Raw genomic sequence first — 27291 nt, 5'->3', positions numbered from 1 at the left:
GTGACAATGTTAGGTTTCTGAGTTCCTATTTTTCTCCTATTTCAAGGCTAAGGCAAGTAATTTTCACTTCTTAGTTTGTGAGTAGCCAAACATAGATTAAGAAGATTGTTAAAGTTTAATTATTTTCTAATTTTTCTTTATCCGTACTTGACTACTTAAGGATAAATGTGCTTTACAGGCATGTACTGTGAAAGAAAAGAAATCTGAAGGTCAAATCAGGCAGATTAATCTTTCACCTGTGCATCTGCAAAAAATGCCTGGAGGACCAGGAATGAATAAGGAACAGGACAGAAAGAACGTGCATGTATCTTCAAAACATACCTGTGTGGAGAAGCATGAGGACATGTGGGTCAAAAAACGCAAATTAGACTGGAAAATTAATACAAAATTTATCACGAAGAAGTTAAATCAGAAAGTGAGTAAAATCCGTGAAAAATGCAAAATTACTGTTCTTCATAAGGCAGAGTCACTACATGACAACTCTGAACTACATGGTGACTTAAAGAAACTACCTTCCAATGTGACAAATAATACATGTGATTCTGAGGGAAAAGATGCCCCTGGAGCCTCTGTCTCTGTAGGATCCCAGGTGCTCCCTCCACACGAAGAGCCCAGTCTTGAAAGTGTCTTTCCATCTTATTCCAAGTCTGATTCAGCAAAGCGTGGTTGCCAGTCATCTTCAAAACTTTATTTAAATGAAAATAAGTTAACTGAAAATGATAAACCGGACACTGAACATGTTTGTAATAAAAATGAGGAAGGTTTCTTTACTGATAGAGAAAATGAAGTAAGGAACCGAGCTCAACTTCTGGTGAAAGAAGACCAGGAATTTGATACGAAAAGAAAACAAAAAAGGAGCCAAAATACTCGCTGGAAATCAGACATCAGACACACGCCTCTGGTAAGTGGTCCAAAAAGCCTTTTTGTCTTGTGGCTTGCCCGCTCCAGTGAGATGAAACACATTATTCAGATAAAAAGTCACGCTATGTCTGCTGTTTCAAATACTTACAAGAAAACCAAACCAATACAAGACCAGCTCCAGAAGCCATTGCCTGCAGATAACTGCGATGCTAATAACTCTAAAATCATGGACCCCGAGTTAGGAAATGTGAGTTCTTCTCCATCAAATGGTAACAGAACAAAGTGTATCTAAAAGAGTTACACCAAGATATGCAAAGGTTTAAGAATGAGGTAGGCATGTTACAAGGAGAATTCCTGGCTTTGGAAAAAGAAAATTCAGCTTCAAAAAGAGGTAGAGGTTCCTTTGCTGCTACTCTGGTTTTTCTCTTTATCAATCATCTCTTCCATTCTGATCCATATCTGATATGAATTTCCACTTATGAAAATAGCCTATGTATAAAATGGGGGTGATCTAAATATGTAATTGTGTAGAAATGGACTATTTCTGCCATCTAAATAACAGGAATTCCGGGAAGTATTTTCCTGGGTTTGGTTCCTTAATCAACATAAGTCTCTGTGTCAGTCTTTCATATGAAGTGGGAAAGTAATTCAGCTGTGTGCCACGTGACCTTCTGAGCCAGAATAAATGCAAGTGAAATGGCTTAGGAAATATAATAAGCTCAAGGTTTGTTTGTTTGTTTTTAATCTATTGGCTTAAATATAAGTTGCACTTCCATAGAATGGGAGGGAAGCGGTGACTGAGAGAAGGGACATAAGCACACACTCTCACTAAACTGATCCGTTCGCTGTGCTTTAGTGAGTGCGGGCTTATGTGTCTTACTGATCACTGGACACTTAGAATTCCATCATGGCCACTTTGAGATATACTTAAGAACAAACACATGTGCTCCCACATATTCTTGGATCAACACTCTTGGGTGTTTCTGTTGGGTCAGACCCTTACATTGTATTATTTAATAAAATGTAGTAAGTTTTGACATGTATGATTTTATCATATAGGTAGTATGAACCCTCAGAAAAAAAAATTCAGTATTTATCTCCAAAGGAGAAATCTTGAGTTTTGAGATGCACTGAATGGATTTCTTTACTTCTAGAAATGGATTTTTTAAATGTGTGTGTGCGTGTTCTTTTGTATGAGTGCAAAGAATGTGAAAGATAGACAGAAATCTGAAGGTGTTCTCCTTTAATAGAAAAAGGAGATGAGCCCTGCCACCAGCTTTGCCAAAGTCACACTTTTAACTTCTCTGATCAATTTGATGAATTTATTTGGTACTTTATTAGATTCAGTGTTATAGAATTGTATCATCTCTTTTGACACCGTGAAATGCTGAAGATTGCTGCTTTAGGGGCTTTGGACAAATCACTTGAGCTTTCTTGGTTGTGTTCCCATTATCAGTAGACAGTGGGGCTAAGGTAGATGACTCATTACTCCCATGCCCTCTAGCTATAAAATGGTCATGGTTATTGAATGTGAAATGGGGAAACATTATTCCTTTTCCAGAATTCCACACTAACTGGCAATTCATCAGTTTCACGCTGCTTCTTTCAGTAAACTTGGGTTTATATGTTTTATTAAACACCACTTTTTTGGTACCCCAGGATCCAAATGAAACAAGAATTATAAAAAGTATTGGGGAAAGGATAGCTTTTGCACAGAAAGGAGATTGTTTCCTTTCTGTTACTGAAGCACCAAGGTGTGACATCTTCTAAATCTGGCTGTTTCATACAAAATCTAGGTGGTAAAGACAGAAGCGGACAAATTTTATGCCTTTGTCTTTTTATTTCTCTGTCTCTGCCATTCACATGCAGAAGAGTGGCTGTAACAGCACAACATTAAGAAAGCCCTTTTAAAATTTTGGAAATTCTGTTTCTTTTCCTCAAATAGAAAGAAGCAGAATTTACAAACATTTCAATGACTTGAAATGATAAAATTAAAAGAAGCACAAAAATATTTTAATCAGTTGAAATCAGGGAAAACTCTGAGTCAAATGATAAAAATGAATGAAAACAAAGTCTTTATCATGAAGAAAGTAATAATTACCTTTTGTATCAAACTTTCACTAAAGGTTAAAGTAGAAGAGAACAGGAACAAAAGTGGTGAACTGAAAGGATCAGAAACCGTGTGTGATGGCAACTGTTGTAAAGGACTAACTCAGCGGAGGAAGAGGGGAAAAACTGATGACCAGCAGTTTGCTGCTCTGCAGAAAGAAAATTCTGATAGGTAAGCCTACATCAGTATTCAACAGTAGATAATTATTATTTTCCTAGTATTGTTCAGAATTTCTTCCCAGACTCATCTCTGTACTTGCTTCCATGTATTTCGCACAGTTCCTTCCAGGTTCCAAGGACACTCTTAGATGCCAAAAGTCTAATCTTTTTGCTCACATTCTAATCTCTTAGGTAGAATAATTGCCTCCTGTCTCTTTTGCTCATGACCTGTTTATTTCCCCTCTTCTGTAAAGCCTTCCTTATGCTCACTTAGTACTTTCCACTTGTCAGCTCTTGCGTATCACATTGTATCATAATTGTGTATCTATCTGTCTTTGAAGCAAGAATTTGTATTTCCTTGCCTATGGTTCACACTTGATAACCATTTTGTGAATTAATAAGTGACTGAAGACGGGTAACAGTTGGAATTTTACAAAAATTCGTTTTTTAAAATTTATTAGTAGAATTATTTTTTAAAAATTGGGTTTTGTATGGATTGTTTTAAAGTAGCTCTCCTGGCTTGCCTATGAAGGAAGTAAAGAAGAATGAAAGTGGAAAACAGACATTAAAAGCATCTGTGACTTCACATGTATTTGAGAAGTCTGCCTCACTGGCTGGTGGTCTCCTACACATGAATGACAACAGCAGTTTAAGTGAAGGAGATCTAGGTCATGGCAGGGAAAATCTACAAATCCTTTATTTCTAGGTGAAGACATATTGGCAGTGATTACCTTCTCTGGAAATAGAACAGCATCATATAGTGCAAAGGCCTAGGCAAGGGATTTCTCAACTATCAGAGGAACACTGCCGAAAGGTTAAGATGAGGACAAGTGCCTTTGATCAGAAATAGTTTCAATAATATGTCCCCATGGAAGCCAGGCTGCAGTGAATCGGTCCAAACAGCCCCTTAGAGAACATTCACTGGGAAGGCAGGAGAGGACTGGGTGATAACTGAAGGGGGATGTGGGGCTCGTGGGGGTTCCCTTTCTTTTTTTTTTTTAATGATAAGATGGTAGTTTGCAGAGCATGTCTCTATGCTGTTTTGGCTATTGTAAATAGTGCTGCTATGAACATTGGGGTGCAGGTGTCATTTTGAAGTAGGGTTCCTTCTGGATATATGCCCCAGAAATTATTATTTATAACTACACTTAGACATAGAATAATAATAGAGATTCATTTACTATATTAGTTAAAAATAGTTAAAAATAAATATTACTTTCTCAGCATATTGTGAAATGCAAGAATTGAAGCCAGATTGCCTGGATTGGAATTCTGGGCAGACACAGGGGCTTCGGCAAGTGATTTAGACTTTCTGGGCCTCATTTTCTTCCTGGGTAAAGTACCTACTGTATTACCTACTTCCCAGGATTGTTGAGAGGATTAAAATGTCTTTAAGACATGAAAAGTGCTGATAATAATGCATAGCTGCTGCATACTAAGTCCTCGAGAAAGCTAATTTCATGATTATTAGAAAAGGGTTTCTTTCCTATAAGGACTTAAGTAATACTTTCCAAATAGCTTTTAGTGCCTTAAATACCAGTTTTTATTGAAAATGACAACAAGAAAATCCTGCTATGTTTTTTCCTATCAAATAATGCACGTAAACTTATGTTTTTCCTTTACTTTTGTTTGTCCGCTTGATGTAAATTTAATAGTTCGTTAATAATCTATTTGATATACTTTCTTTGTCCTTTAATTTACAGTTTCCATTTTTTGTTTAATCCCTTTAATTGAAAATTAATTATCAATGCAAATATTTTATATAAAAAATAGTAGGTTTACATATTTCTTGTATTTTCAATATTTAGTATTTGGCTGAAATGAATTGCTTCCTTTTTTTTTTTTTTTTAGGTCTTCAAAGAAAACATCTGCTAAAAAGGACAAGGTATAGTAAAATATTAATTATAAAAATATTATCCTGTAGTAAAAAAATTTATAATAGAGTGGAAAAACAGAAAATCCTCCTTTGTTGTAGAGAAATTTACTTAAAAATAATTTAGAAACACTATTGATAAAGTTAGCCTTTTGACAAAAATCAGTTCTTTCAAGAAGTGTCTGTGTTTTTGCTCTCATACAAAGATGGATATTTATCACCTCAATACACTGAGAATATTTTATAACTATGTTGGAGACACTGCAAAATAGCATTATTTATTTGTAGGTCAAAGAGCAGGTGAATTCTGTGGGTGACCTCGATGACTTAACTCTGTCACCGGAAACAGCTTCGGAGGACTGCGAGTCCCCTTACCCTAATTATAAGAATACCCTGAGGCTGATCGAACGACTTGGCCTGGAGAGTAAAGGTAGGACCCCCACATGACTACGAAGCCTTTTTAAGTATCTCGCGGTGACGTGTGCACCCAGTACTGCCCAGGGCGCGCGGGCACCTTACAGTCCGCTGTGTCTCAGAAACCTGCTTTTTTTTTTTTTTACATTTTTTATTGATTCATAATCATTTTACAGTGTTGTGTCAAGTTCCAGTGTTCAGCACAATTTTTCAGTCATTCATGGACATATACACACTCATTGTCACATTTTTTTCTCTGTGATTTATCATAACATTTTGTGTATATTTCCCTGTGCTATACAGTGTAATCTTGTTTATCTATTCAACAATTTTGAAATCCCAGTCTATCCCTTCCCACCCTCTACCCCCCCCAGAAACCTGCTTTGTGTTAAGGCAGAAGCAGACGCGCTGTGCGCTGCCAGCCAGGGGCTGTGACCGCTCCCACTCCCTGTGCTTTGTGCTGAGTCCGCTGCTCCTACGCCTTCACCCAAGGCCAGGTTACTGCTGCTTCCCTCCTAGAACACTGCAATCACCTCAGGACTTCTTTCTCCGCCGCTCCACCTCCTGGGACCTTGGGCTACACCGCAACCGTGGTTACTAGATAGTTTTTAAAATTCAGATCTCTGTTACCCCCTTGCTTAAAATCCAGCTCCTGCTTTTCACAGCTCCATGGTTAAAGGCCAGTGTCCTCTGGCTTCATCGTGTTTCATTTTATTACCCTTCTTTCCACATGAATTTTAGAATCAGCTTGTCAATGTGAAAAAATAAAGTCTGCTAGTGTCCTAGAAATTAGATGTAGATTATGTTGAATCTGTAGATTAATTTGGGGAGAATTGACTTCTTAACCATATGGAATTTTTAACCCCGAACAAAGTTTATTTTTCCACTTATATAGGTCTTCCTTGATTTTCTCAGTAATATTTTAGAGTTTTTAGTGTCTGGGTCTTTCCATCCTTCATGAGTTTACCTGTATTTCTTATTTTTTAGTGCGGTTGTAAGTAGTATATTTCTATTTGTTTGTTTGTTTTAAAATAATATAACAAATTTTAGTTTCTGATTATAGAAATACAGCTGATTACTGTATACTGACTCTGTGCCCTTCAACCTGGCTGAGCCCATTGATTAGTTCTAGTAGCCTTTTTATGGATTCTCTCAGATTTTCTATGTAACCAAAGATGGTCCAGCTTTTTCTTCTTTAAACTACTGTCTTACTAAAGATAGTTCACGTGTAAGACTTGCAGCCAATAAATAGTTCTCTGTCACAGATAATCAGCTCTGTCACTGTTATGACAAGAGTAGCCATAGACAATGCAGAAGTTAATGGATGTGGCTGTATTTCAGTAAAACTTTATTTACCAAAGCAAGCAACCCAGCCCACAGGTTGGAGTTAGCTGACTCGCACCATGTTATCATATTCCCCGCTGATTAGCAGACAGGTTTACCTCTTCATTTCCCATCCAGATGTCTTTCGGTTCTTTATTTTGCCTGATTGCACTGGCTCCAGCTCAGTGCTGAATAGAGGAGTAAGAGGAGCCATTCCTGTCCAGTTCCCCACCTTCTGGGAAAAGCATTCTGCTTTTCACCATTGCGTATGGTGTCAGCTGTGGAGCTGGCACAGATCTTTGTCATAGTGAAGACGCTTCCCTTAGTTCCTAGTTTGCTGGAAGTTTTTATCAGGAATAGATGTTAAAGTTTGGGAAGTGCCTCTTTTTATCGACTGACATGAACATATGATCTTTCTTTTTTAGTTTGTTAATATGATGAATAACATTAATCCATTTTTACGTGTTAATACAGCCCTGCATTCTTGGGATGCACCTCACTTGGCCGTGATGAATTATCCTGTATTGTCAGATTTAACTTGCTAATGTTTGTTTAGAAATTTTACCTCCATTTTCATGACATTAGTTTTCTTCCTTGTAATATCTTTGTCTGGTTTTGGATTCAGGTTAATGGTAGTTTTGTAGAATGAGGACATATTTCTTCCTCTTCATTGTTTGAGGAGAATTTGTGTACAATTGGTATTAAATTTTCCTAAAATATTGGGTAGAATTCACCAGTGTGACCATTGGGACTGGAGTTTTCTTTGTGGTCAGGTCTTTAAATAGGACTTTCATTTTGGTTTTTAAGATATAGGGCTTATTAGCTTGTGTTCTTTCTTAATTGAGCTTTTGTAATTTCTCTCTTTCGGGGAATTTACCCACTTCATCTGAATTGCCAAATTTATTTACATAATGTTCACAATATTACTTTGTCATTCTTTTAATATCTGCAGAGCTTAGAAGAATGTCTTCCACCAAATAGATGCTCAGTACCAACTGTTCGATGTATGGATGAGTGAATGTGAAATGCACAGTCCTTCATACACAAAAATTACTCATTCATTTTACTTCTATTTGTGTTTTCTTCCTTATGCAGATTATGGTACCTTATTGAAAATTCAGAATGCAGTTCATTCATTCAGAAGCTTAATAGAATGTAAAGAATCTGACTGTGAACTGCTTAGAGGAAAAGTTAAAAAAATGGAAAATAAGGTTAACAAGCTACAAAAAGAGCTTTTGGAAGCAAGAGAAATGAATTCACAGTTAGAACGTCAAAATGTGGCGTGGGAACGAGAGCTCTGCAGTATGAGGTACTGAATTTCTTGGTTTTAAAGAAATATTTGAACTCTTTATATTTAATACTGTAGATATGCAGGAGAAGTCTTATAATTGCTCACTGACCTTTTGGGGTTTTACAGGGGAGAAAATTTCATTACTATTGTGGAATATGAGACTCTTGGAAATAGCACAGCAATATATATATCTGTATATATATGTGTGTGTGTATATATATATATATATATATATATATATATATAATCTCCTCATTCTATATTTCTTTAAAAAAAGATCTTTGATCCTTATCTCCCAATTGTCCTCCAGGAAGTTTATAGTACTTTACATTCCCACTTGCAGAGTTATGAAAATGAACAATTGTCTCAAGGCAGAAACTTAAAAAAAATTATGCAGTTTTATTATTGATATATGAAAACAGGGACTAAACAGTAAAGTGGAAAATGATTACTGTTAGGTTTCTTCAGCATCTCTCTCATGCAGAGATAAGATCAGTTCAAAGGTCTATGCTGAAAGCACGGATTAGTCTTTATTGTTTAATTACTTACTATGGATCCTGCCTTGTTTCAAAAGGGATTTAAAAATGATTTACTAAATAAATAATAGTCAAATAGGTAAGTTCAAAGTGTTACAAAAGAAGAAACACAAAGTGTAGGGCATCAGCTAGTAGACTCCCCAGCCTCGCCTTGGATTATGCTAATTCGGGGATCTGTGTTCTGGAAAAGACATCTGTGGATGTTACCTCCCACTGTAGATCATTTAGGAGTACCTGTAATATTTCATGAAGTTGAAATTTTATTTCTCATGAACTTATAAACTTGTTTCTAAACAGCAACTTCTCTTAATTAGTAACTAAACTCTCTGTTCTAATAAAGGAGTAATTTATGACTATGTGGGCAAAAAAAGGGTAGTTTTCAACTCGTACCTTACTGAATAATTGCAAAATTTCTTTCCTACACTATTCACCAGAGTTACTCTTGACTGAAACTCAGTAGCATTATGTCTTTTCATTGCTACTTTTCAAATATATACATATTTATGGAGAAATTGAAGTGAGGAATTTAAAATGAGAGACTTAGAAATAAAAAAAAAAAGAGAGAACAGAGAAATTCCATTAGGATAATAAACTGGCATGTGAAGAACCAGATCAGAAAATGAACTTTTTATTTTCTAACAAAATGAATTTTCAGGGAGAAACAATACAATGAACAAGTTTTGCAGAAACAGCAACTTGAAAGCACTCTCCAACCACTAAAATTTGAACTGAAGAGCAGAAGGGATAAACCGAGTCAGGTAAATTAGTCTTAGGTGAAAATTTCTTATCTCTAACACTGTTTCATCAATATTGTTTATAATATTCCTTTGAATTAATCTATATTTTCATTTAAAACAAATTTAAAAAGTTATCTCATCCTAAATATGAACTATAACATTTAGAGCTTAAATTACTAATTTCTTGGTGTTCTTGGCATCTAGTAGATTCTCTGTGTCTTTTCTGAATGAATGAATGGAAGGTAAATTGTTATATAATCAGAGCTAAGGCTCTTACTAAGGGGGTAGCTGTAAAGATTAGATATCAGATATAATTTTTAAATGTAGTCAGATTTACTCATTTTTTATTTTAAGCCTTCTGGGTTTGTTGTATTTCAGAGAAAGAAAAGCCTTTCCAGTTCTGAGCTTATTAAACATTCTTTTGTGATTTCTTTTTTACTTTCATTGATTCACAGTCTTTAATTAAATTTTTGAACTTTGGGGGATTTCTGCTTGTATAAAGTTTGAGATTCGTATCCACCTTAAGTTTTTCCAGTTGGATATCCAGTTATTGCAAACTTTATGTTGTATAAACTTAGAGAATAGTCTTTCACTTCAAAGGAAATTGTAATATGTCAGCTTATTGAGTACAGTTCAAAGAGTAAGAGATGAGTGGTTTCATTCACAGGACACAATGAATTTTGAGGTGTCTGACCCAAAAGATAATGGCGAGGTGCTTCCTCCGCAACTTCCTGAAGCTGAAAGTCAATACCGTGGCCCGGAAATTGAGCTACATCCCAGAAGAGAAGCTCTTAGACCAGTGACGGTATTAGAATGTGTGCATAGAGACCAAAGCCAAGCCCAGTGTTCAAACAAGAAAATTGAACCCTTGTATCAGCGCAAACAAGGGAAAGTCAATAAATACGCTGCAAAGCAGGCATTCTTGGAGGACAGATTGTGTGAACTACAAAGTGAAAACATGTTGCTTCGACAGCAACTGGAAGTTGCTCAAAATGAAGCCAAAAGTAAGACAATTAATATCCCAGAGCCGTTTCCAGATCGTCGGAGTAAAGCCACGCGTAAACAACTTCTGATGCTGGAGGAAGGAAACAAGGAATTAATCAATGAATGCAAATGTGTAAAAGACAGAATGTATCAGTATGAAACTGACAGAGCAGAAATGCAAGTAAGTACCCAGAAACAGAACTAATTTTCAGACTTCCTCAAAGAAAATTCAAAGTAGTGTCTGATGAAAGCTAAATGATGAAACTGGTTGAATGTTAAAAATGTGTGGGCTAGAAACATATACACTATAAAGCAGCCTAAAAGCATATCTTGTATCCAGCAAACAAAAATTAGACCTGAGAGGTGCTTTACTTTGAGGAAATATGCCTTGTCGCCTGAAATTTTAAGAGATTAAGCTGTAAGTTGTTGACAGATACAGACAGGTATTAGCAATTTAGTCTTATACTACCCATATCATTTTAATTTTTCTGTCACCACATTTTAGTATCATGATGAAGCAGATAAATGAAATGCTCATACCTAAAATGTGTATTTTGAAGTTAAGATTCAGTTGTGTGAACAAAAAATGTAAAAGAAAGAGAGAGAGAGAGAGAGAGAAGATTCAGTTGTGTGGATACTTTGACAGTCAAATCCAGCTTTCCCAGATGAACCGATGTGTAAATGCTGTATCTTGTAGTACTTTTCCTTCAGTAGCTTTTCATACATTTTTAGTTGATATAATTTTATTTTTATTTATGTCAATTGGAATTAAATTTAGAAATATTTCCGTCTCAAATCATATATTGTTATGACCTCTTCACTCCTTAAAGGCATCTACTTTTCATTCAGACATAATTTGGGACAAATGTGAATTTTAGCAAAACTGGGTTTGCCTTAGTCTTCCCCCGTTTATTTATAATTTACTTTGAACATTTTTTCAAATAATTTGCTCACAATTCTCATTCCAAGGCTCAGTTACTGTCATTTGGATCTAAGTTTGTCCAGTACAGAGGAACTGGAGCGCTCTGTGCTGTACGAGTTTGGCATTGGTGTCCCATTTGCAGACTGAGGAGAAGTGGCCAGAGTCCTGAGTGGCAGGAAGGGAGTGAGTGGGAGGGGTGGGAGGAGCTGTGGGAGCTGCAGTCCCAGAGGCGGGGGAGGCCAGGTTGTCTAGGGTCCCCAAAGGCCATTGGAATAACCTCATTTTTATTGTGAACTAGGAGTCTATTGGCAGGATTTAAGCACCAAATTGAATATGTGAAGTCTGAACTAAAGCCTCTAATGAGACAGAGGGAGAATGTCCCACAGGGTGGAACTTACCACCACTCATCCCACCCGCACACCCCTTTCTGTTTGAGACTTCAGTGGGGGTAAAGCTCGGCCACTTCCTAAGAGGGGCAGGGAATGGCTGCTGCATCCAGCCATTGTCTAAGTTAACTTACTGTCAATAAGTCAGGAGGGTCAGGCCTTCTGTGTCTTTAACAAAAGTCAGTAAAGAGGAATGTGTACCTATGGGGAAAAGAAGGTGAATTGAGGTCTGAGGGGACAGTTCTCAAAGTCCATATGTTGGAGTTATATATTATTAATGTAACTTAATGATAAGGTGACTTAAACATCAGTAACAGAGTTATCTTTTTAGGCCTGTGTGAGACGGCTTCAACAAGAACTGACTGACACCCGAAAGAAAGTGTCCATGTTGGAAGCTTCCCTGGAGGTGACAACAGCACATCATCAGGCTGATATAGAAAATAAGACACAGGATTTAGAGAGGAAATTAAACCAAATTGCAGACCAAGTATGTATGAAATTAAGCACGTCAGCCGTGAATGTGCAGTGCAGATTGTTGTAGGACACTAGCTGTTCAGGGACAGCTTTCTTTTGCATCTTCATTATAATTACAGCTTTATTATCTTTATGATGCCCTTGTTTCTTAAACTTTGACTCTCATTCTGCCATTTCTTCATATATTTTTTTCTTACAATATTTACCCTTAGAGAAGTTGAAAATTATACATCTTTCCTCACAGAAGTTAACTTTTATCCTATTAAACAGTATTTTTTTAGTGATCTCTCACCACAGTGAGGCAAGCTAGATAAAATCAGAGGATAATGTTTCATGACATGGTCCAGAAAATTGTCATGTCTCCTCCTCACTTTTGTGAATGGATATAGAATCTGTGTGTATTGATTACATGGATTTCAGGATAACTTGTGCAGAAAAGTCATTATACAAACCAGTTGCAATTAGGCATTGCCTTAATTTCCTTTTCACTTTAGAAGTGTTGTAAAAGCATGGAGAAATTCAGATAGTGTAGGTACACCCAAAATAGAGAATTAAGAAAATGGTCTAGATCCTGCCTTTGGATTTTTTTTTAACTTTATGGAGATATAATTCACATATTATAGGGAGGACTGCATAACTCAAGTGGCAGAGCGCATCCTAAGCATACACAAGGTCCTGGGTTCAATCCCCTGTGCCTCCTCTCAGAATAAGTAAGTAAAACCTAATTACTTCCCCCAACGAAAAAAAAAAATTCACATATCATAGAATTCACCCATTTAGGATGCATAGTTAGTATCTCCTTGATTATTCAGAGGTGTGCAATTGTCACCACAATCAATTATAGAACATTCCCATCACCCCAAAAAGAAAGCCTGCATCCCTTAGCCATCACCCCCAGCCCACCATCTCCCTCAGCCCCCAGCAACCACCAGTCTGATTTCTCTCTCTATAGATGTGCCTGTTCTGGGTGTTTCACATGAATCACATGCTGTGGGTCCTTCATGATTAGCTTTTTTCATTTGACATAACGTCTTCAAGGTTCACCCATGTCATAGTACTTGTCAGTATTTCCATTTCTGTTTATTGTCAAACATTACTCGGTTGTGGGGCTAAACCATTTATCCACCCATCAGTTGATGGACCTTTAGGTTGCCTCTGCTTTTTAGCTATTGTTAATAATGCTGCTGTGAACACTTCTGTCCAAGTTTTGGTGTAAACATGTATTCATTTCTTTGGGGAATAGACTTAAGAATGGAAATGCTGTCATATGCGTCATATGGTAACTCTGTGTAACCTTTTGAGGAACTGCCATAGTGTTTTCCAGAGTGGCTGCACCATCTAACATTTTTATCCAAAGTATATCTTTCTCCCAATTTCTATGCATTCCTGTCAACGCTGGACATTAGCTCTCCTGGTAGGTGTGAGTTGGCATCCCCTTGTGGTTTTGATTTGCATTTTTCTGATGACTAAGAATGTTGCTGATCTTTTCATTTGCTTATCCATTTGTATATCTTCTTTGAAGACCTGTGTGTTCAGGTTTTTGCCCATTTTAAAATTGGATTGTCTTTTCATGATTGAATTGTAAGAGTTCTTTTTGTATCCTGGGTGCAAATCTTTTATCAGATGTAGGATTTTCCAGTGCTGTCTCCTGGTCAGGAACTTGCCTTTTCACCTTTTGACAGTGTCTTTTGAAGCATAGAAGTTTTTAATATTGTTGAAGTTCAGTTAATTTATTTCTGTCTTTTACTGTTCTATCTAAGAAACAAGTGCCAGATCCAGGCATGAAGACACACACCTGTGTTTTCTTCTAACAATTTTGTAGTTTTAGTTCTTTCAAGTTAATTCTTACATATAGTATGAGGTAGAGGTCGAATTTTGTTCTTTTGCATGTGGATATCCAGTTGTCCCACACCATTTGTTAAAAAGACTATTATTGTCTCATTCAGTTACTTGACACTCATATCGAAAATCAAATGACCGTAAATGTGAGGGTTTCTTTTAGATTCTCATTGGTGATGCATTGATCTATGTCTGTCCTATGTCAGTATCAAGTCAGATGTTATGAGAACTCTTTCCGAGTCATCTTGCACATTAGCAGTTGTTTTACATAAAAATAGAAAGTCAGTGTAGAGGAATGTCTGTACCTCTACTTCTGTGGAGATTTGCTGCTTCCTGAAGGAGCGTGTGGCCAGCTTATGCCTTGCTGACTCTGTGACATGACAGAAAGGAGGCTTGCAAAGATAAAGTCCATTCCTTCCCCCCGACACCCCATTCAGACCTTTAGTTTCTCACCCAGTACCTCCCACTTCACTCCAGTTTCTATCAAATCATGGTCATGGGATCTACTGATTCAGTCTGCAATATACTTCATTACGTTGCACTCATTATAATTAACAGACTTATCCATAGATTTCACTATCCAGAAGCAAAAGGTTAAGCCTGGAAAAAATGAATTCAACCTTCATCTTTGGAAGCCTCTCTAACCCATTATCTTGTGGTTCACAATGAAATCCTCTTTTGGCTTCATTCTTGTGTGTAATGCTGCTGCCGATCCTACTCTTGATGTAGATCCTGTATTCTCAGCTCCCTGTGTGTACATCCTTTTACTTAAAAAGAGAGATGCCTAGCTGTACTCTATAGCTTAGTGCATAATTAATGAAATAAATATTTCATGCCATCCAAGGAAAAATTTTCAAGAGTACAACTGTTAAAAATCAGATAATATTCAATCAGTTTATCAGAAACAGATAACAGATTAGTAATTTGAATTTCAAAAGTTCAAAGCCAATCTGTGTGATATGGAGAAGCATTGTGCTACAGCATAAAGGTGAGACAGTCTTACCTTCCCTTACAAACAAGCTTTAAGTAAGGTAAAGGAAAACTTGTATTTAATTTAAATACCGCCAAAGGACACTGCATTTGTTTTACTACTGAGAAGATTAAAAATGGTTCCATGATATTTTAGTTTCTCTCTGAGGAAAGGAAAATGAAGAGTGAATGCTAGATTAGTAAGTTCTCAAAGCTGCCTGTCTCTTACATTTTCAGTTAATTGAAATGAGGTAAAGAGGCTGATTTCAGTAAACTGACTATTTCTAGTTGTTTTTCAATTATTAGTCTTCAAATCCTATGTCTCCTTGCCTACCAGGCTTCCTTATCCTCAAAGTTGAGGGGAAGTTGTAAAGAGGCATACATGCCTATTTATAAGATTTTGTAATTGAAGGGAACTCTAAAAAATCTTCCTTCTCTCTAGTTCTTAGGTCTTTCTTTATCTGCTTCTTCTCATCAGCACTTTGTCTTTAAGTTAATCTCAACGTTTATTACATTACAGTTTATAGGAGACCAATTTCTACTGTATACAAGTTACATTTCTTTTTATCTTTTGTCATCCTTTTTTCCGTTTATGTGTTTTTGCCTAACAAACTCCCCAAAGTTCAGTGGCTTAAACAAGCATTTATTTTGTTCACAATCTGCACTTAGGAAAAGTGTGGCCAAGACAGCTGGCCTCTCTTCCTCTCAGCTTCAGGTGGGGCAGCTCAAAGGCGGGGGGCTGGCAGCACTTGAAGGTTCATCCACTGATGTCTGACAGTTGATGTTGGCAGTTGGCTGCAGCTTTGCTGGGGCAGGCAGTTGGGCCCCCTCCCCTGGAACACCTAAGCTGGCTCAGCGGCCTGAGCTTGCCCACAACATAAGACTGGGTTCCAGGGTTAAAAGGGAGGCAGAAGCTGAAATGCCTTTTCAAACCTAGCCCTGCAGTTCACCCAGTGCCACCTTCACTGTATTGCCTTCATTAGGAGCAAGTCACTTAAGGTTGACCCATATTCCACCTTTTTTATGGAATTAATTTTGAAAATTTATGGAGACATTCAAAAACCAGCATAAACCATTCAAAAACTCACTAGCCACAATGTTTTCTTACTGCTTCCATATGAGAAACACCCGTAACCCTTCTCAGTCCCCCAACAGGTCTCGGTCACTGTGGTGTTAGGCTCAGGCTCCAGTCCAGGGTCTTACTTTACCATCTTCATCAGGTCCAGATGGGGATGAGGTTCCTGGGTGTGGTTTCTAGAGTACAGCCCCTTGGGTACACTCCTCTCAGTGCTAAGGCTTGAGGATAAGGGGACTGGGTGTTTACCACCACACAAACTCTCTCACTCACACTTGGAAGATGGGAGGCACACTGGTCTGTAGCAGTTCTGAAATGCAGCCTGATGCTTGCTGCTGGCTCTTTGATTAGGACTTAGTGCTAACCCTGGGAGGAATTCTCCTTCACTGCCCTCTCTGAGCTCTTGGTTCTGTCCCTTTCCTGAGCAATGACCTATGTTTACAGCTGAGTAGTTCTCTCAAGCCAGCTTCCTCCTTGTAGACCTTCTAAGAAAAACCCAAAGACCTCATCTCATTTTGCACTGTCTTGGTCTCCTTCAGTCCAAGCTAGCAGGCAGTGATTTTGCTTGCACAGTTCTCTTTAAAACTTTGAGTTTCCTGTGAATTTTATTTGGGTTCATGCCATTGGAAAAGCTACCCCCATAGGTCTTTTTGAGATAAGCTCTTCATCTTGGGCTCCCTGTGAAGCTATTGGGGGACCATGCCTTTAAAATTCTTATGTTGTTAAGATCTTTAAAGGAATTTGAGGCAGCACCTTAAATCTTTCCAAGGTCTTAACAAAGTCTTGGCTTCATCTTTAGACTGTGTTTTCCTGGCAGCACCCTAGATTTGATCTTAGCCCAGAAGCCATTTCTCTGTTTACCTATTATGTGACCATTGGGCATGTGGCAGTTCTTTAAATGGGATACAGACATTTGAACCCACTGGGTCCTGCTTCCTTTGTATTTAATAATCTTTTTGTTTGTTTGTTTTAGCTTATCTCTCTCATCAATTTTACTTTCAACTCTTTGGTAGCAAGCGTCCCGTTTCCTCTGGTTTCAGTGTCATTTTCTTCCCTGGCCTAGAAGCCTTCCTCCTCAGCCCTTCAAAGGCCCCCAGGCTTCCACTAACAGTCTCATGGACACTTTGGGTTTTCATTCTTACTCTTCTCTACATCTGTTCAGGTTCCACCTACCTCCAGGTTCAAAGGCATCCCCACTTTTTTGGTTCTTTTTTAATGGCTGCACCCCATTTTTAATATCAATATCTGTGCCAGTTATTTATTGCTAATAAGTTATATAATAAACCACCTCAAAACCCAGTGACTCAAAACAGCATTTGTTTGGTTCACAAACCTGCGTTTAGACAAGGCTCAGTGGAGCCAGCTTATTTCTTCTCCAGTTGGAATCAAGCGGGCCCTAGAATAATCTAAAGGCTTGTTCATGCACATGTCTGGAAGCTGGAGCTGGCTTTGGTTAAGGACATTCGCTGGGGCCATAGGCTGGGACAACTGCGTGTACAAAGGCTCACTAGGTGGCCTGGGCTTCACAATGTTATGGCTGGGTTCTAAGGGTGAGCGTCCCTACAGAGTGAAAGGCAGAATCTATTTAGCCTTAAAAATCACACAGCAGTGTCCCCACATTCTGTCCCCTAGAAACCAGATGCCGAGGTCAGTACATATTTCAGGAGAGGGAATTTCACAGGGGAATTGTCAAGGAATTTGTAGAGATGTTTTACAACCACCACCTCTGCCTGCCTTGTCTTACCAAATATCCCTCCTATCTGAAGGAATGTGCTTCTTCCCAAGTCAGTGTCACTGAAACCCCAGCAAGATTTTTGTTTGTTTTGGCTGAGTATGTTCTCTTGTTTGGTGGAGAGTAACAGGGGATCCCAAGAATTAAGGCTTTTTTGTTTGTTTGTTTAGAAAAATATATGGGTCATCTTACTAAACCACTACACAAGGAAATGGATTTCTCCTTAACCCTGCAAGTCATTCATTGCTCCTTGGAATGCAATTCAAACTAGCATAAAATATTTGTAGTCCAGAGAAAGGCTTATGGCATTAGAATCCATATTTGCAAGATGTATTAATTGCAGTCTTAATTCCAAAGTCTTGTTTTGGGAGGCATTTATTAATTCAGCCCTGAGTAACTCAATATGATCTCCCTAAAGCTTTAAAAATCATGGAGAGTTAAGACTTGGGGAGGAATTGGTAAGAGACTTTCTACTAAGAGTTGTCTTATAGTCATTTTATGTAGGAAAGACATGAAACAATTACAGAAAAATAAGAGTGTTAAATCAAGTACAAATGTATAACAAAGATGATGACAGTGAACAATATATTTTTGTGACTCTTGGTGGTTTGAACTTTTTTCTTGATTTTCTGAGTAATTTGAGTTTCTCCATTGCACAAAGTAGATACCATTTTATTGTAACTGAATTTATTTCAACGTTTCATGCTGGGGTAGAGTTAGGGTGTTGTCAGTCTGCTAACTTAATTACCAAACAATTTTCTCTTCTTCATGCAGAATGCTGATCTTACAGCAAAACTGCAATCGACAACTTCAGCACTTCTCCATCTGAGTGCAGAAACTCAGCTCCTTCTAAAAGAGTTATTATCTATGAAAGGGATGCAAAAGAAATGTGAAACATTACAGGAGGAGAAAAAGAAGTTGGAAGAAGAAGTAGTAAACCTCAAACATCACCTAGAAGTGAACACAGTGGAACGCAGTCAAGTGGAGCAGTACAAACAGGAGATTGAAGAGCAAGCACGATGGGATGTAGCCGAAAAATTGACAGAACTCAGTCAGGTCGTGCAGTGCAAACGGGAGACTGAAGAGCGAGCAAAACAGGATGTAGCAGCAGCATTGAAAGAACTCAGCCAGTTTTTACAGGTGAAGCAGTGAACTTTAATGTGCTCTAATTCACTTTGCTGTGAATTACAGTTGAATGTATACATTTTATGTTTCCTCTACTTCCCATAGAGTAGTTTGTTTTGTAGATTTCTGGAAGGAAGGCCGCATTTGTTCCTCCCTTTAAATAATTCAATTTCCATCATTACTATCACTAAATTGATCTTTCAGAACAATTCTCACTAGAGAATCATTTTTAAGGCCAATTGGTGTAAGTCAAGACTCCTAGGAGGAAAAGAAAATATTGTGATTTAAATATTGTACCACACTCTTGGATTACTCTTAAGTTGTATTGTTCAATTTTTAAAATTTTAAGTTGATCCTGTTATTCTTTGAGCTATCACATTACATGAGTACTGATATGAGTGATTAAACTTTAATTTCATAATTCAGATTTAATTCACTTGACATTGATGATAAATATTTTAAAGTTCAGCTTTTTTACATTTAAAATTGCTGTCTGAATGATTGACTCAAAACTGAAGAGAACGAATACACTGTAATTACTCAGGTTATAATTATTTTTTAAATTGTATCCTTTTAATTTGCTTTAGACACAAGCAGCGTATGAAGATAACTTGTTAAGAGAATATAAAAATGCTTCAATAAGTCAAATGAAGCATAAAATTAAATATCTGGAATCTGAACTGAAAAGTAAAACTTTTCAGTTAGAATCTGAGAAAGAAGAACTGGAAAAATACAGACAGCTGTACCTCAAAGAGCCAGAAAATAGAACGTCATGGGCAAGTCAATTACACTCGTAAGTCAAAACATAGAGTTATGGAGAATAAATTAGGTCGTTAATTTGCTTCTAAGGCATAATTTTTACTGAGCCAGTTTCGTGATGTGAGTAGCAAGTGAAAGCTGACTAGATAGTATAATTTTGCATTGATGTTAAAATGATGTTAGGAAATGAACTCTCCTTTAAAATGTTAGTCCAGGGCAGTTTGCATCTCCCTGCCTTTTGTTGCTTTTACATGACTTCATGTTTTATATTTGCATATATTTAACCTGATCTAATCTTTAAGCTGGGGCTTTTGCAAACTTTGTAATTTAGACAGACACATTATCACAAAATTTCTAGCTGTAATTCCCATAAATAGAAATGTTATTGAGTTTAAAGTTAACTGTGTTTTGGAAGAGTACAACTTAAACCCAAGGGGTCCCATTCTGGTGTTTGGTGAATTTACTTTCTTGATTGTGATATTTGGTATCACCACTAGTGGGCACCCTGAGACGAAGTACTGTATCCTTCTAAGTTTGTCTCCGCTACATAAAGGTATGCTTGGGGAATAGGGGGAAACAAACATAGGGGTGAAGGTCAGTATAGTAGTTCACAAAGTGGCTAAAAAGAATACGGTGGCCAGCCCGAGGGGGTGTGTGGAAGACAGAAAGGGCAGGTCCCTCCTCCAGTGCCTGAGTAACAATGTTGTAAGCTACAGGTCTTCGCGGTATCCAAAAGTAGAGTGTTCCTACGAAAGTCGTTGGCGTAAAGCAAAGAGGCAGCTACCTTAGGACACATCTTGCTGGTGGATGCACAAAATAAATATGCATTAAGCACAGGTGCTCACAGACAAAGTCCAAAGCCGTGGCAGCGTGATGCCGGGCTACTGCGTGTGGTTCTGGGGAAGGAGCTCGGTGGGGCCCCTCTTGCTGCTCGGGCTGCGTGTTGCCCTTCTGATGGCTCGGGCTAAAACAAACACCCAGCGCTATTCTGGCTTTTTGCTTTTTTTTTTTTTTTTCATAAAAGTGAAAATCCGCTTGAGATTTGTTTTCGTTATGGAAAACAGGTGCTGATAAAAGCGAAGTAACAAAGTGAGCTTCGGCAAATTGGGGGACACTTGAAATTGCCCCTGGCACTGTCACAGTTTATTCCCATCACCGACTCTGCCATCTGGCGCCCCCCAGAGGTGGTGGCTCTAAACTCTTCCTCAGTGCCGCATGCTTAATTTCTCCCAGGTAATGAGTGAAATGTGTATAGAAAGGTGGTGAAAGCAAACACTTGATAATGGCTTTGCGGGATGGTTTATTTTTTATTTCTAAACTGGTATCTTGAGGGTATTTATGTCTAGATGCAGCCGATGCAGAAGGCAGAGGGGTCCTCTGTGGAGGCATCTCCATCTCTGACTCTCCCCACTTTGAAGTACTTGTTAGTCAAGCCCCCCCCCAGGTACATATGTCCTTCTTTAGGACAGTTTTAAACTGTAATTATTTACAGTAGGTCTGCGCTGACATATTTTCGTTGTCAAAACACAGTTTAATTGGGTAATCTGTTTACTATTATAGCAACTTTAAAAATACACATCACTTAGGAAAAAAATGAAATGAATGAAATCTGTGTTTTGCAATCCTCACAGGATTAACGAGAGGCTGGTAGTGATGAACACTAAACTTCAGATGGCGGAAGAGTACAAGTGTTCTGTCCTCAAAACTATTCCTGCAAGGCCTGCTGAAAAATTTAATGATAGCTCAGAGCACAAATGGACTCTTACTCAAAGTGCAAACTTCAGGAGTTTTTCAGAACCTTCAACTAGCGTGAGTGATTGCTTGTTCGGGGTTAGTTATATTATCTTTTTTCCCCTGGGTTTCAGATTTCTGATATAATTCCTGTTTTTAATTTGATGAAATTCTGAGTTACTTATTTGACTTACACACACTAAGTAAAAGCCATAATTAATTGTGCTAATAAAGAAAGGAGACAGAAATTTTATAATTTTTTTAAGTCCCTGGACTTCTCATTTTCAAGAGATTCCTGTCATTCACTTTATTCAATAAATGCAAGTAAACTGACAAATTTTAAATTTCTTAAAAAGCTCCATTTTAAATTCTATTTTAGAAATTAAGTATTACTGCCTAATAACTAGAGACATACTTTCCAATGTTTGTCTTAGTTTCTGATTGATTTCGGTTTGGCATTGGTTCATAGTAATTTTCAAGTTTTGCTGCACCCCAGTTTTTCTACCCCTAAGCATAAGTAAATGGCATCAAGATACTTAACCACATATGGATGTTTTTTATTTAAAGGAATACAAGATAAATTCTTTTTATCAATTCAAGAAACTTGTAACACTAAAAACATTAAGCTCTGTATTTAAGTTTAAAATTTATATCACTTTCTTCTCGAAGAGTACATCCTTAATTGCTATTTTACTTATAGCATTTTTATTTTAGTTGTTATAAAATGTCTTACTGAGCGACTGTAGAACATTTCTGAATATGCAGTCAAGAAAAGCAAATATTTAAATTTTTAAAATGCAGTTCACTTATGTCTCTGTCTTGCCCTCACCTGTAGAAATAGCGATGTGGCAATGATAGGGAGCCTTTAAAATACAGCTAGTTTCCATTGTGTATCATTATTGTTTGAAGAGCCATTGAAAGCAGTGCACGTTGGTTTATGGTTTGATGGTGTTTTCATGATGTTCTCGATGCAGAGAAAGGTAGCATGGGCCCTTGTTAAGTGAGGTCTCAACCTGTTTTTTCTCACTTGGCTTCATGTCATAATAAGTCAAAGAAGATAGAAGCTCAGGTTTCATAGACACTGTTGTGGGTAAATTGAGTCTATGTGCTTCAGAGTCATGAAACCGGACTGCGTGGTTTTAAACAAAATGCATGGCTAACACTTCTGTCAGTGGCTAAGCATGAGGCAAACTTGAAATGTTCCCATTAGTTGTCACCAAAAAATTGACAGTGTGTCAATTTACAGGATGATGGTGAAAGAGTGTGAGTGCAAAAGCAGTGCAAGAGAAAGCTCCTGAGGACAGTTTTTTCCTTTAATGTTCTTGGAGGAAAGAGGTGTCTATTTTTTAGTACTTCTAGATAAGTTGGAAAGTAGTTTATTTTAAACTCAGTGTTGTAGTTCCAAGGTACACGTAGTTCTTCTGTGGGGCCATGGGGCCAAATCATGCTAGATATAGCAAGGGAGATGGAAAGGCACTGCTCTGTCCAGATGCACAGACACGTCTTCATCCCCACGACGGAGCACCTCACAGCAGTTATTATACAGTTATTGTTTACAGAATTCTTAGACGTACAGAAAGAAGGTGCCTTCTGGGATTGCTCGAGATGTAATGATTTCTGCTGGGAAAACATAAAGTAATGCTAGGAGAGGTGTGAACATAGTGTTTAAAATGACAGGAAGGGATGGGTTTTGGATGGGGCTTAACAAAACAACAGACTTCCACAGCTTTTCAGCTATGATTCTAGAAAGAAAAATGTTAAAATGGTATTAGGATTGAATTTAACATTCTCCTTTATGTGCAAGGTTTTAACAGTTTGGACTCTTCCTGCTGTGAAGTTCCAGCTCACTTAGCCTTTTCTTCTAACTTGACGGAAGCATTGCTCTAAGTTGTGATTTCAGTCGTGCTGGTTGTTGAAGCAAGTTTCCTCCAGTTCATAACGCTTGGGTTTATTGCCTCTCTTCCTGCTGCATGTAGTACAGCCTTGTCACTTGACATCGTTGTAGTGGTAGCAGGTGGACCCCATATCTGTTTTGCTAATTTTTACCCTCAGATTTCACATTCTAGTTTATTTATGGGATGTTTTGTCCTACATGTCAGAAGCAATTTTACAGTTTTACTCAATTGTGTTATTTATTATATTATTATAGAATACAGAAAGTTACAATTGGCCTGAGCAGATACATCACTGTCAGATTTTCTTGGCCATAGAATTTTTTTCTAAGAACTGAAAACTTAATTCCAGACAATATTATAATGGACAGAATTCCTCTGTTTTAAAGATTTTCTTTCTGTTCAAGAGTTTTTACGTATTGGTGTGCCAAACATGAATCATGGCCACAATAGTTAATACACGTCCTTCAAATCAATTTTAAATAGGAAGACTACATTTTACATTGATTGATTTTGGGCTTTTGGTGTATTACTGACACTTTCAAACATTTTCTAATGATTTATTTAAGTAATTTGTAAATTTCTCAACTATCCACTCAGTTTAGCAACCCTTTTTCTAACTGGGATTATACCAGTGCCCCAGAGCTAAAACGATTAATGTTCCTAAGCCTGTAACTTTTTACATGACACAGCACTGCGTCTCAGCAGAATCTGGTCACGTTTCTTTTAAAAGCAGCCTTCCAAGGCAGGGGACACCCACTCTGAATTTTTATTCTAATCAAACTGTCACAGTAGTTAAGCTCACTTCTCATAAGGCAGAGGCAGAGTTTAGTGACCTTGTTTCTGGTATCAGTTCTGTGCCCTGTGGACTCCCTCCTGCCCTCATTTCATTTTGTGTGAATGGACAAATGAGGAAGCATGTTATCTTCTGTAAGACAATCACTTAACTTCCTCCAGTTCTTTTTCTTCCATTCACTCTTTTCTCTATACTTAATTTTTCAGCTTCTTGATCAACATTCATTCTCATTTCTTTTCTTGGCAGCAAAACATGTATTCAATACTTACAAACTGACAATATAGCTTTGCAGAGGCAAAGATAGTAATCTTATTTTCACTTCATGTAAAAGTGTGATCTACATTTTGCATAGTGTTATATGAAATTATTTCAATAAAGGCTTCTCCCTTCATCTGTTCGGTGTTACTCACTTCGCAGGACCTGCCTGGCACTGTTGTCACGTTGCTGATTGCATAAGGCCTCTCTAGAATGCTCTTGTCAGACAGTGTTATGGAAAACAGTCTCTGAAAATATTGGCAAACGGTAGCCCAAAATTTTCTCTTGGCACCTAACATTTACAGAGGCCTCGACTCTCGTGTTGCTGTTGTGACCACAGTGTTTATTATGTCTGGTGTACTATTTTAGACCCTGTTTAGTGAGCGGGTGACTTTTATAAAAAGAGTTTTAAAAGAACACTCTAGATGGGGACACTTGTAGTTTGAAGTGTCCCCACACATTTCATAATTAAATACATAACTAATTAAGTCAAGTTTCAAAAACTTGGCCCTAATTTCTAGAACGGAAACAAAGTTATAGTTAAAGAATTATGTATTGTTTTCCTTGTTTCTAATTCTAGAAAGTTGTGAATCAGAAACCAAGTTTTAAAACTGGTGCTAGCCTCTGCTTTTCTTTTCTTCAAGCAGCTTTTCTGACATAAATGTCTTAGTCATATACAGAGAGCAACATACATTTGTTTAATTTGTTTGCCAGTAGAATTTTCACTTCACATTATAACAGAACCCTTTTCTTCATCTTACGTATCTACGACTCTCTGTTAAAAACATTTTTAGCATAGAACAGACCTTAAAATTGTAGTTTTATAAAAGTGCAGGAATGGAAAGCTCATTTTAAGGAAAAGTCCATTAAAGTTAAAAAAAACTGAACTTTTATAAAGGGCAGTTTTTCTGAGAACTGCAAAGAAATGCCTTCAGTGTAGAACATGACTTGAATTGTTTAAACTCTTTGTGCTAATAAGATTGGGCATCACCCCCTGAGATTATGTGTCTCCGCCAGGGCAGGGTTTACTGTACTTTCCATCAGGGGAATCTAAGACTTACATACATATGTTCTCTCTTATCTAAAATCAAAGTAAGTAGGAATTTATTTTATTTTATTCATGTGATCATTTTTCTATTTAAGCAATCCCCAAGTTAGGTCAAGTCTCTAAAAGTATTATTTAAAGGCCACATTTCATAAGCTAGCTGTCATTCCTATGATAGTGTGTCTTGTTTAACTTAAACATTAAAAATATTATTTGACTTATTTCAGATGCACAAGAAGTAGGAAAATAATGCAGCTAGAGAAGTAAAAGAAGGTATGTTGCCAACATTTCTGAATTTAGACATTGATTTCTGAAATCCACTGTAAACAGTAAATGGCACCTCTTTCTGTTGTTTGAATAACAGATACTATGTAAATTTTTTTCTTACACGTATCTAATGAAAACTGTGAAAGCACAATTTCATTCATAGTGATAAATATACTTATTCCTCACTTCTTCATCATGATCCATAGCTTTCAAAAAGAAGTCTGTGTTCTCTATTTCTGGCTGTACCCTTCCCCTCCCGCTGTCCCTGTGGGCCTGTCACCTGCACATGGATACTGTTCTCAGAACACATGGAGGTCATCAGCTTCTCGAGTTTCTGATACTGACTGAGGCCAAAAACCCCAGCCGAAAGCAATCACAATTCATGTAGCTGTCACCTGGTGGATGACAGTTAAATTTCCTGTCATTGCCTTTGTCACTGGTTAACATTTTGCCCTCAGGAAAAACTCCAAATTCCTTAGCTTGGAAGAAAAACACCCACATTAGTTTGGCTCTTCCCAAACTGCTCAGCCGTGTCTCTCTCCTCCCCTGCTCTGCCCCTCTGCTCCAGAGTCTGGTCAGACCGCTTCCAGCCCCGCGGGCGCCCTTCCTGCCTCTGCTCTGTGTGTTTGCTTGTTGCCTCCCCTCCCGCACGTTCTCCTCCTCCTTCAGGCATCTGCTTACATATCACGGCCACCAAAGAGTGGACAGTATTGACACAAAACTGGACGTCCCTTCTCAGTGTTTCATCTGTGCCCTCTTTTATACCTGTCATGGCATTTATGTCTCTGTACCGAAATTGCCTGTTCATCAATTTTTCCAGTTTACAGTACATGATTTTGCAGGGTGGACTGTGTCATCTTCATCTTGAGATTCCACTGTTTATCACAGTGCTTTAGCACATGGTTGCTGAGTAAATGAATGAATAATGATAAAACCAGGAGCTCTGATCCTTAGCCACAAGAGCAGTTAATTCAATGTGCAACCCTGGGCAAAGTGTAGAGTAGTAATCTTGGGTTTGTGTTGTAATCATATGTAGGTATTTTTCATTCTTCTTAAAACTTAGAAAAGTCTCAGCTAAAAAAAAACACAAAACTGACATTTAGTTACCTATGAAGTATTTTAAATAAGGAATCTAATTCTTTCATTTTCTTTCCAGCTACTCCTAAACTTCAGTCTGAGTCCTACAGAACTCCTCGAGGATCTTCAAAAGAGTCAAGATTAATTGAAGATATGCTTTTGAAAGCATGTAAAGAATATGAGGAGGTTTTGAAGAAAAAGTGTCTGTTATACGATGTTACAGATGAACAGTAAACGTTTACCTGCTGGGCTGTATGTGTAACATTTTAGTTATTTCATGTTAAGTATGATATATAGAGAATGTTTATTAAAGGAAAATATTTTTGTATTATATGTGCAAACTCATGCACATATAATGTGGTATTTTAAACCAGATTTCTCTGCATCTAATTAACTTGTAAGCCGATTTTGGGAATAAAACCCAGCACTTTGGGGTATTACATACTCAAACTGAGCCCGGATGCCAGCTGTTTAAACAGCACCCAACCACCCAGCAAAATTGTCATTGATATTGAGCAGTGCTGATTGATAGCTTTTTTGAATTTTCCAGTGTTAATCACTGTATATAGACCTGAAGATTTAGACGGACAGCATTCGGATCTGGTGTGGCTGTTGTCAGCGTTCTGATGGATCACAAGAATCATTACAGTGCCATCAAGC

The 27291-nt window shown here is 37.6% G+C and overlaps 1 protein-coding gene across 3 annotated transcripts in view; it reads left to right on the top strand.

The window, feature by feature from the left end:
* The window catches only part of LOC107035226 (coiled-coil domain-containing protein 144A-like), a 51946-nt gene extending 25060 nt beyond the window's left edge, over positions 1–26886 (top strand). Inside the window, exons 19-31 of one of the 3 annotated variants that reach the window (XM_072968649.1) lie at positions 161–901; positions 2988–3142; positions 4981–5014; positions 5291–5432; positions 7835–8048; positions 9222–9324; positions 9971–10468; positions 11927–12082; positions 18459–18824; positions 19397–19602; positions 21200–21377; positions 25515–25560; positions 26711–26886. In XM_072968649.1, coding sequence (XP_072824750.1) covers positions 161–901; positions 2988–3142; positions 4981–5014; positions 5291–5432; positions 7835–8048; positions 9222–9324; positions 9971–10468; positions 11927–12082; positions 18459–18824; positions 19397–19602; positions 21200–21377; positions 25515–25529 — 2808 coding nt within the window. In that variant the 3' untranslated portion in view covers positions 25530–25560; positions 26711–26886. The remainder of the gene's footprint in view (positions 1–160; positions 902–2987; positions 3143–4980; positions 5015–5290; positions 5433–7834; positions 8049–9221; positions 9325–9970; positions 10469–11926; positions 12083–18458; positions 18825–19396; positions 19603–21199; positions 21378–25514; positions 25561–26710) is intronic. The other 2 variants (XM_072968650.1, XM_072968651.1) reach the window with 2 other exon arrangements.
* The last annotated feature ends 405 nt before the right edge of the window (positions 26887–27291 follow it).

Source organism: Vicugna pacos, chromosome 9 (genome assembly GCF_048564905.1).
Source record: "Vicugna pacos chromosome 9, VicPac4, whole genome shotgun sequence".
Taxonomy (NCBI): Eukaryota; Metazoa; Chordata; class Mammalia; order Artiodactyla; family Camelidae; genus Vicugna; species Vicugna pacos.
Note: the sequence above shows the minus strand (reverse complement) of the source record. Positions and strands in the feature narration are given on the sequence as shown.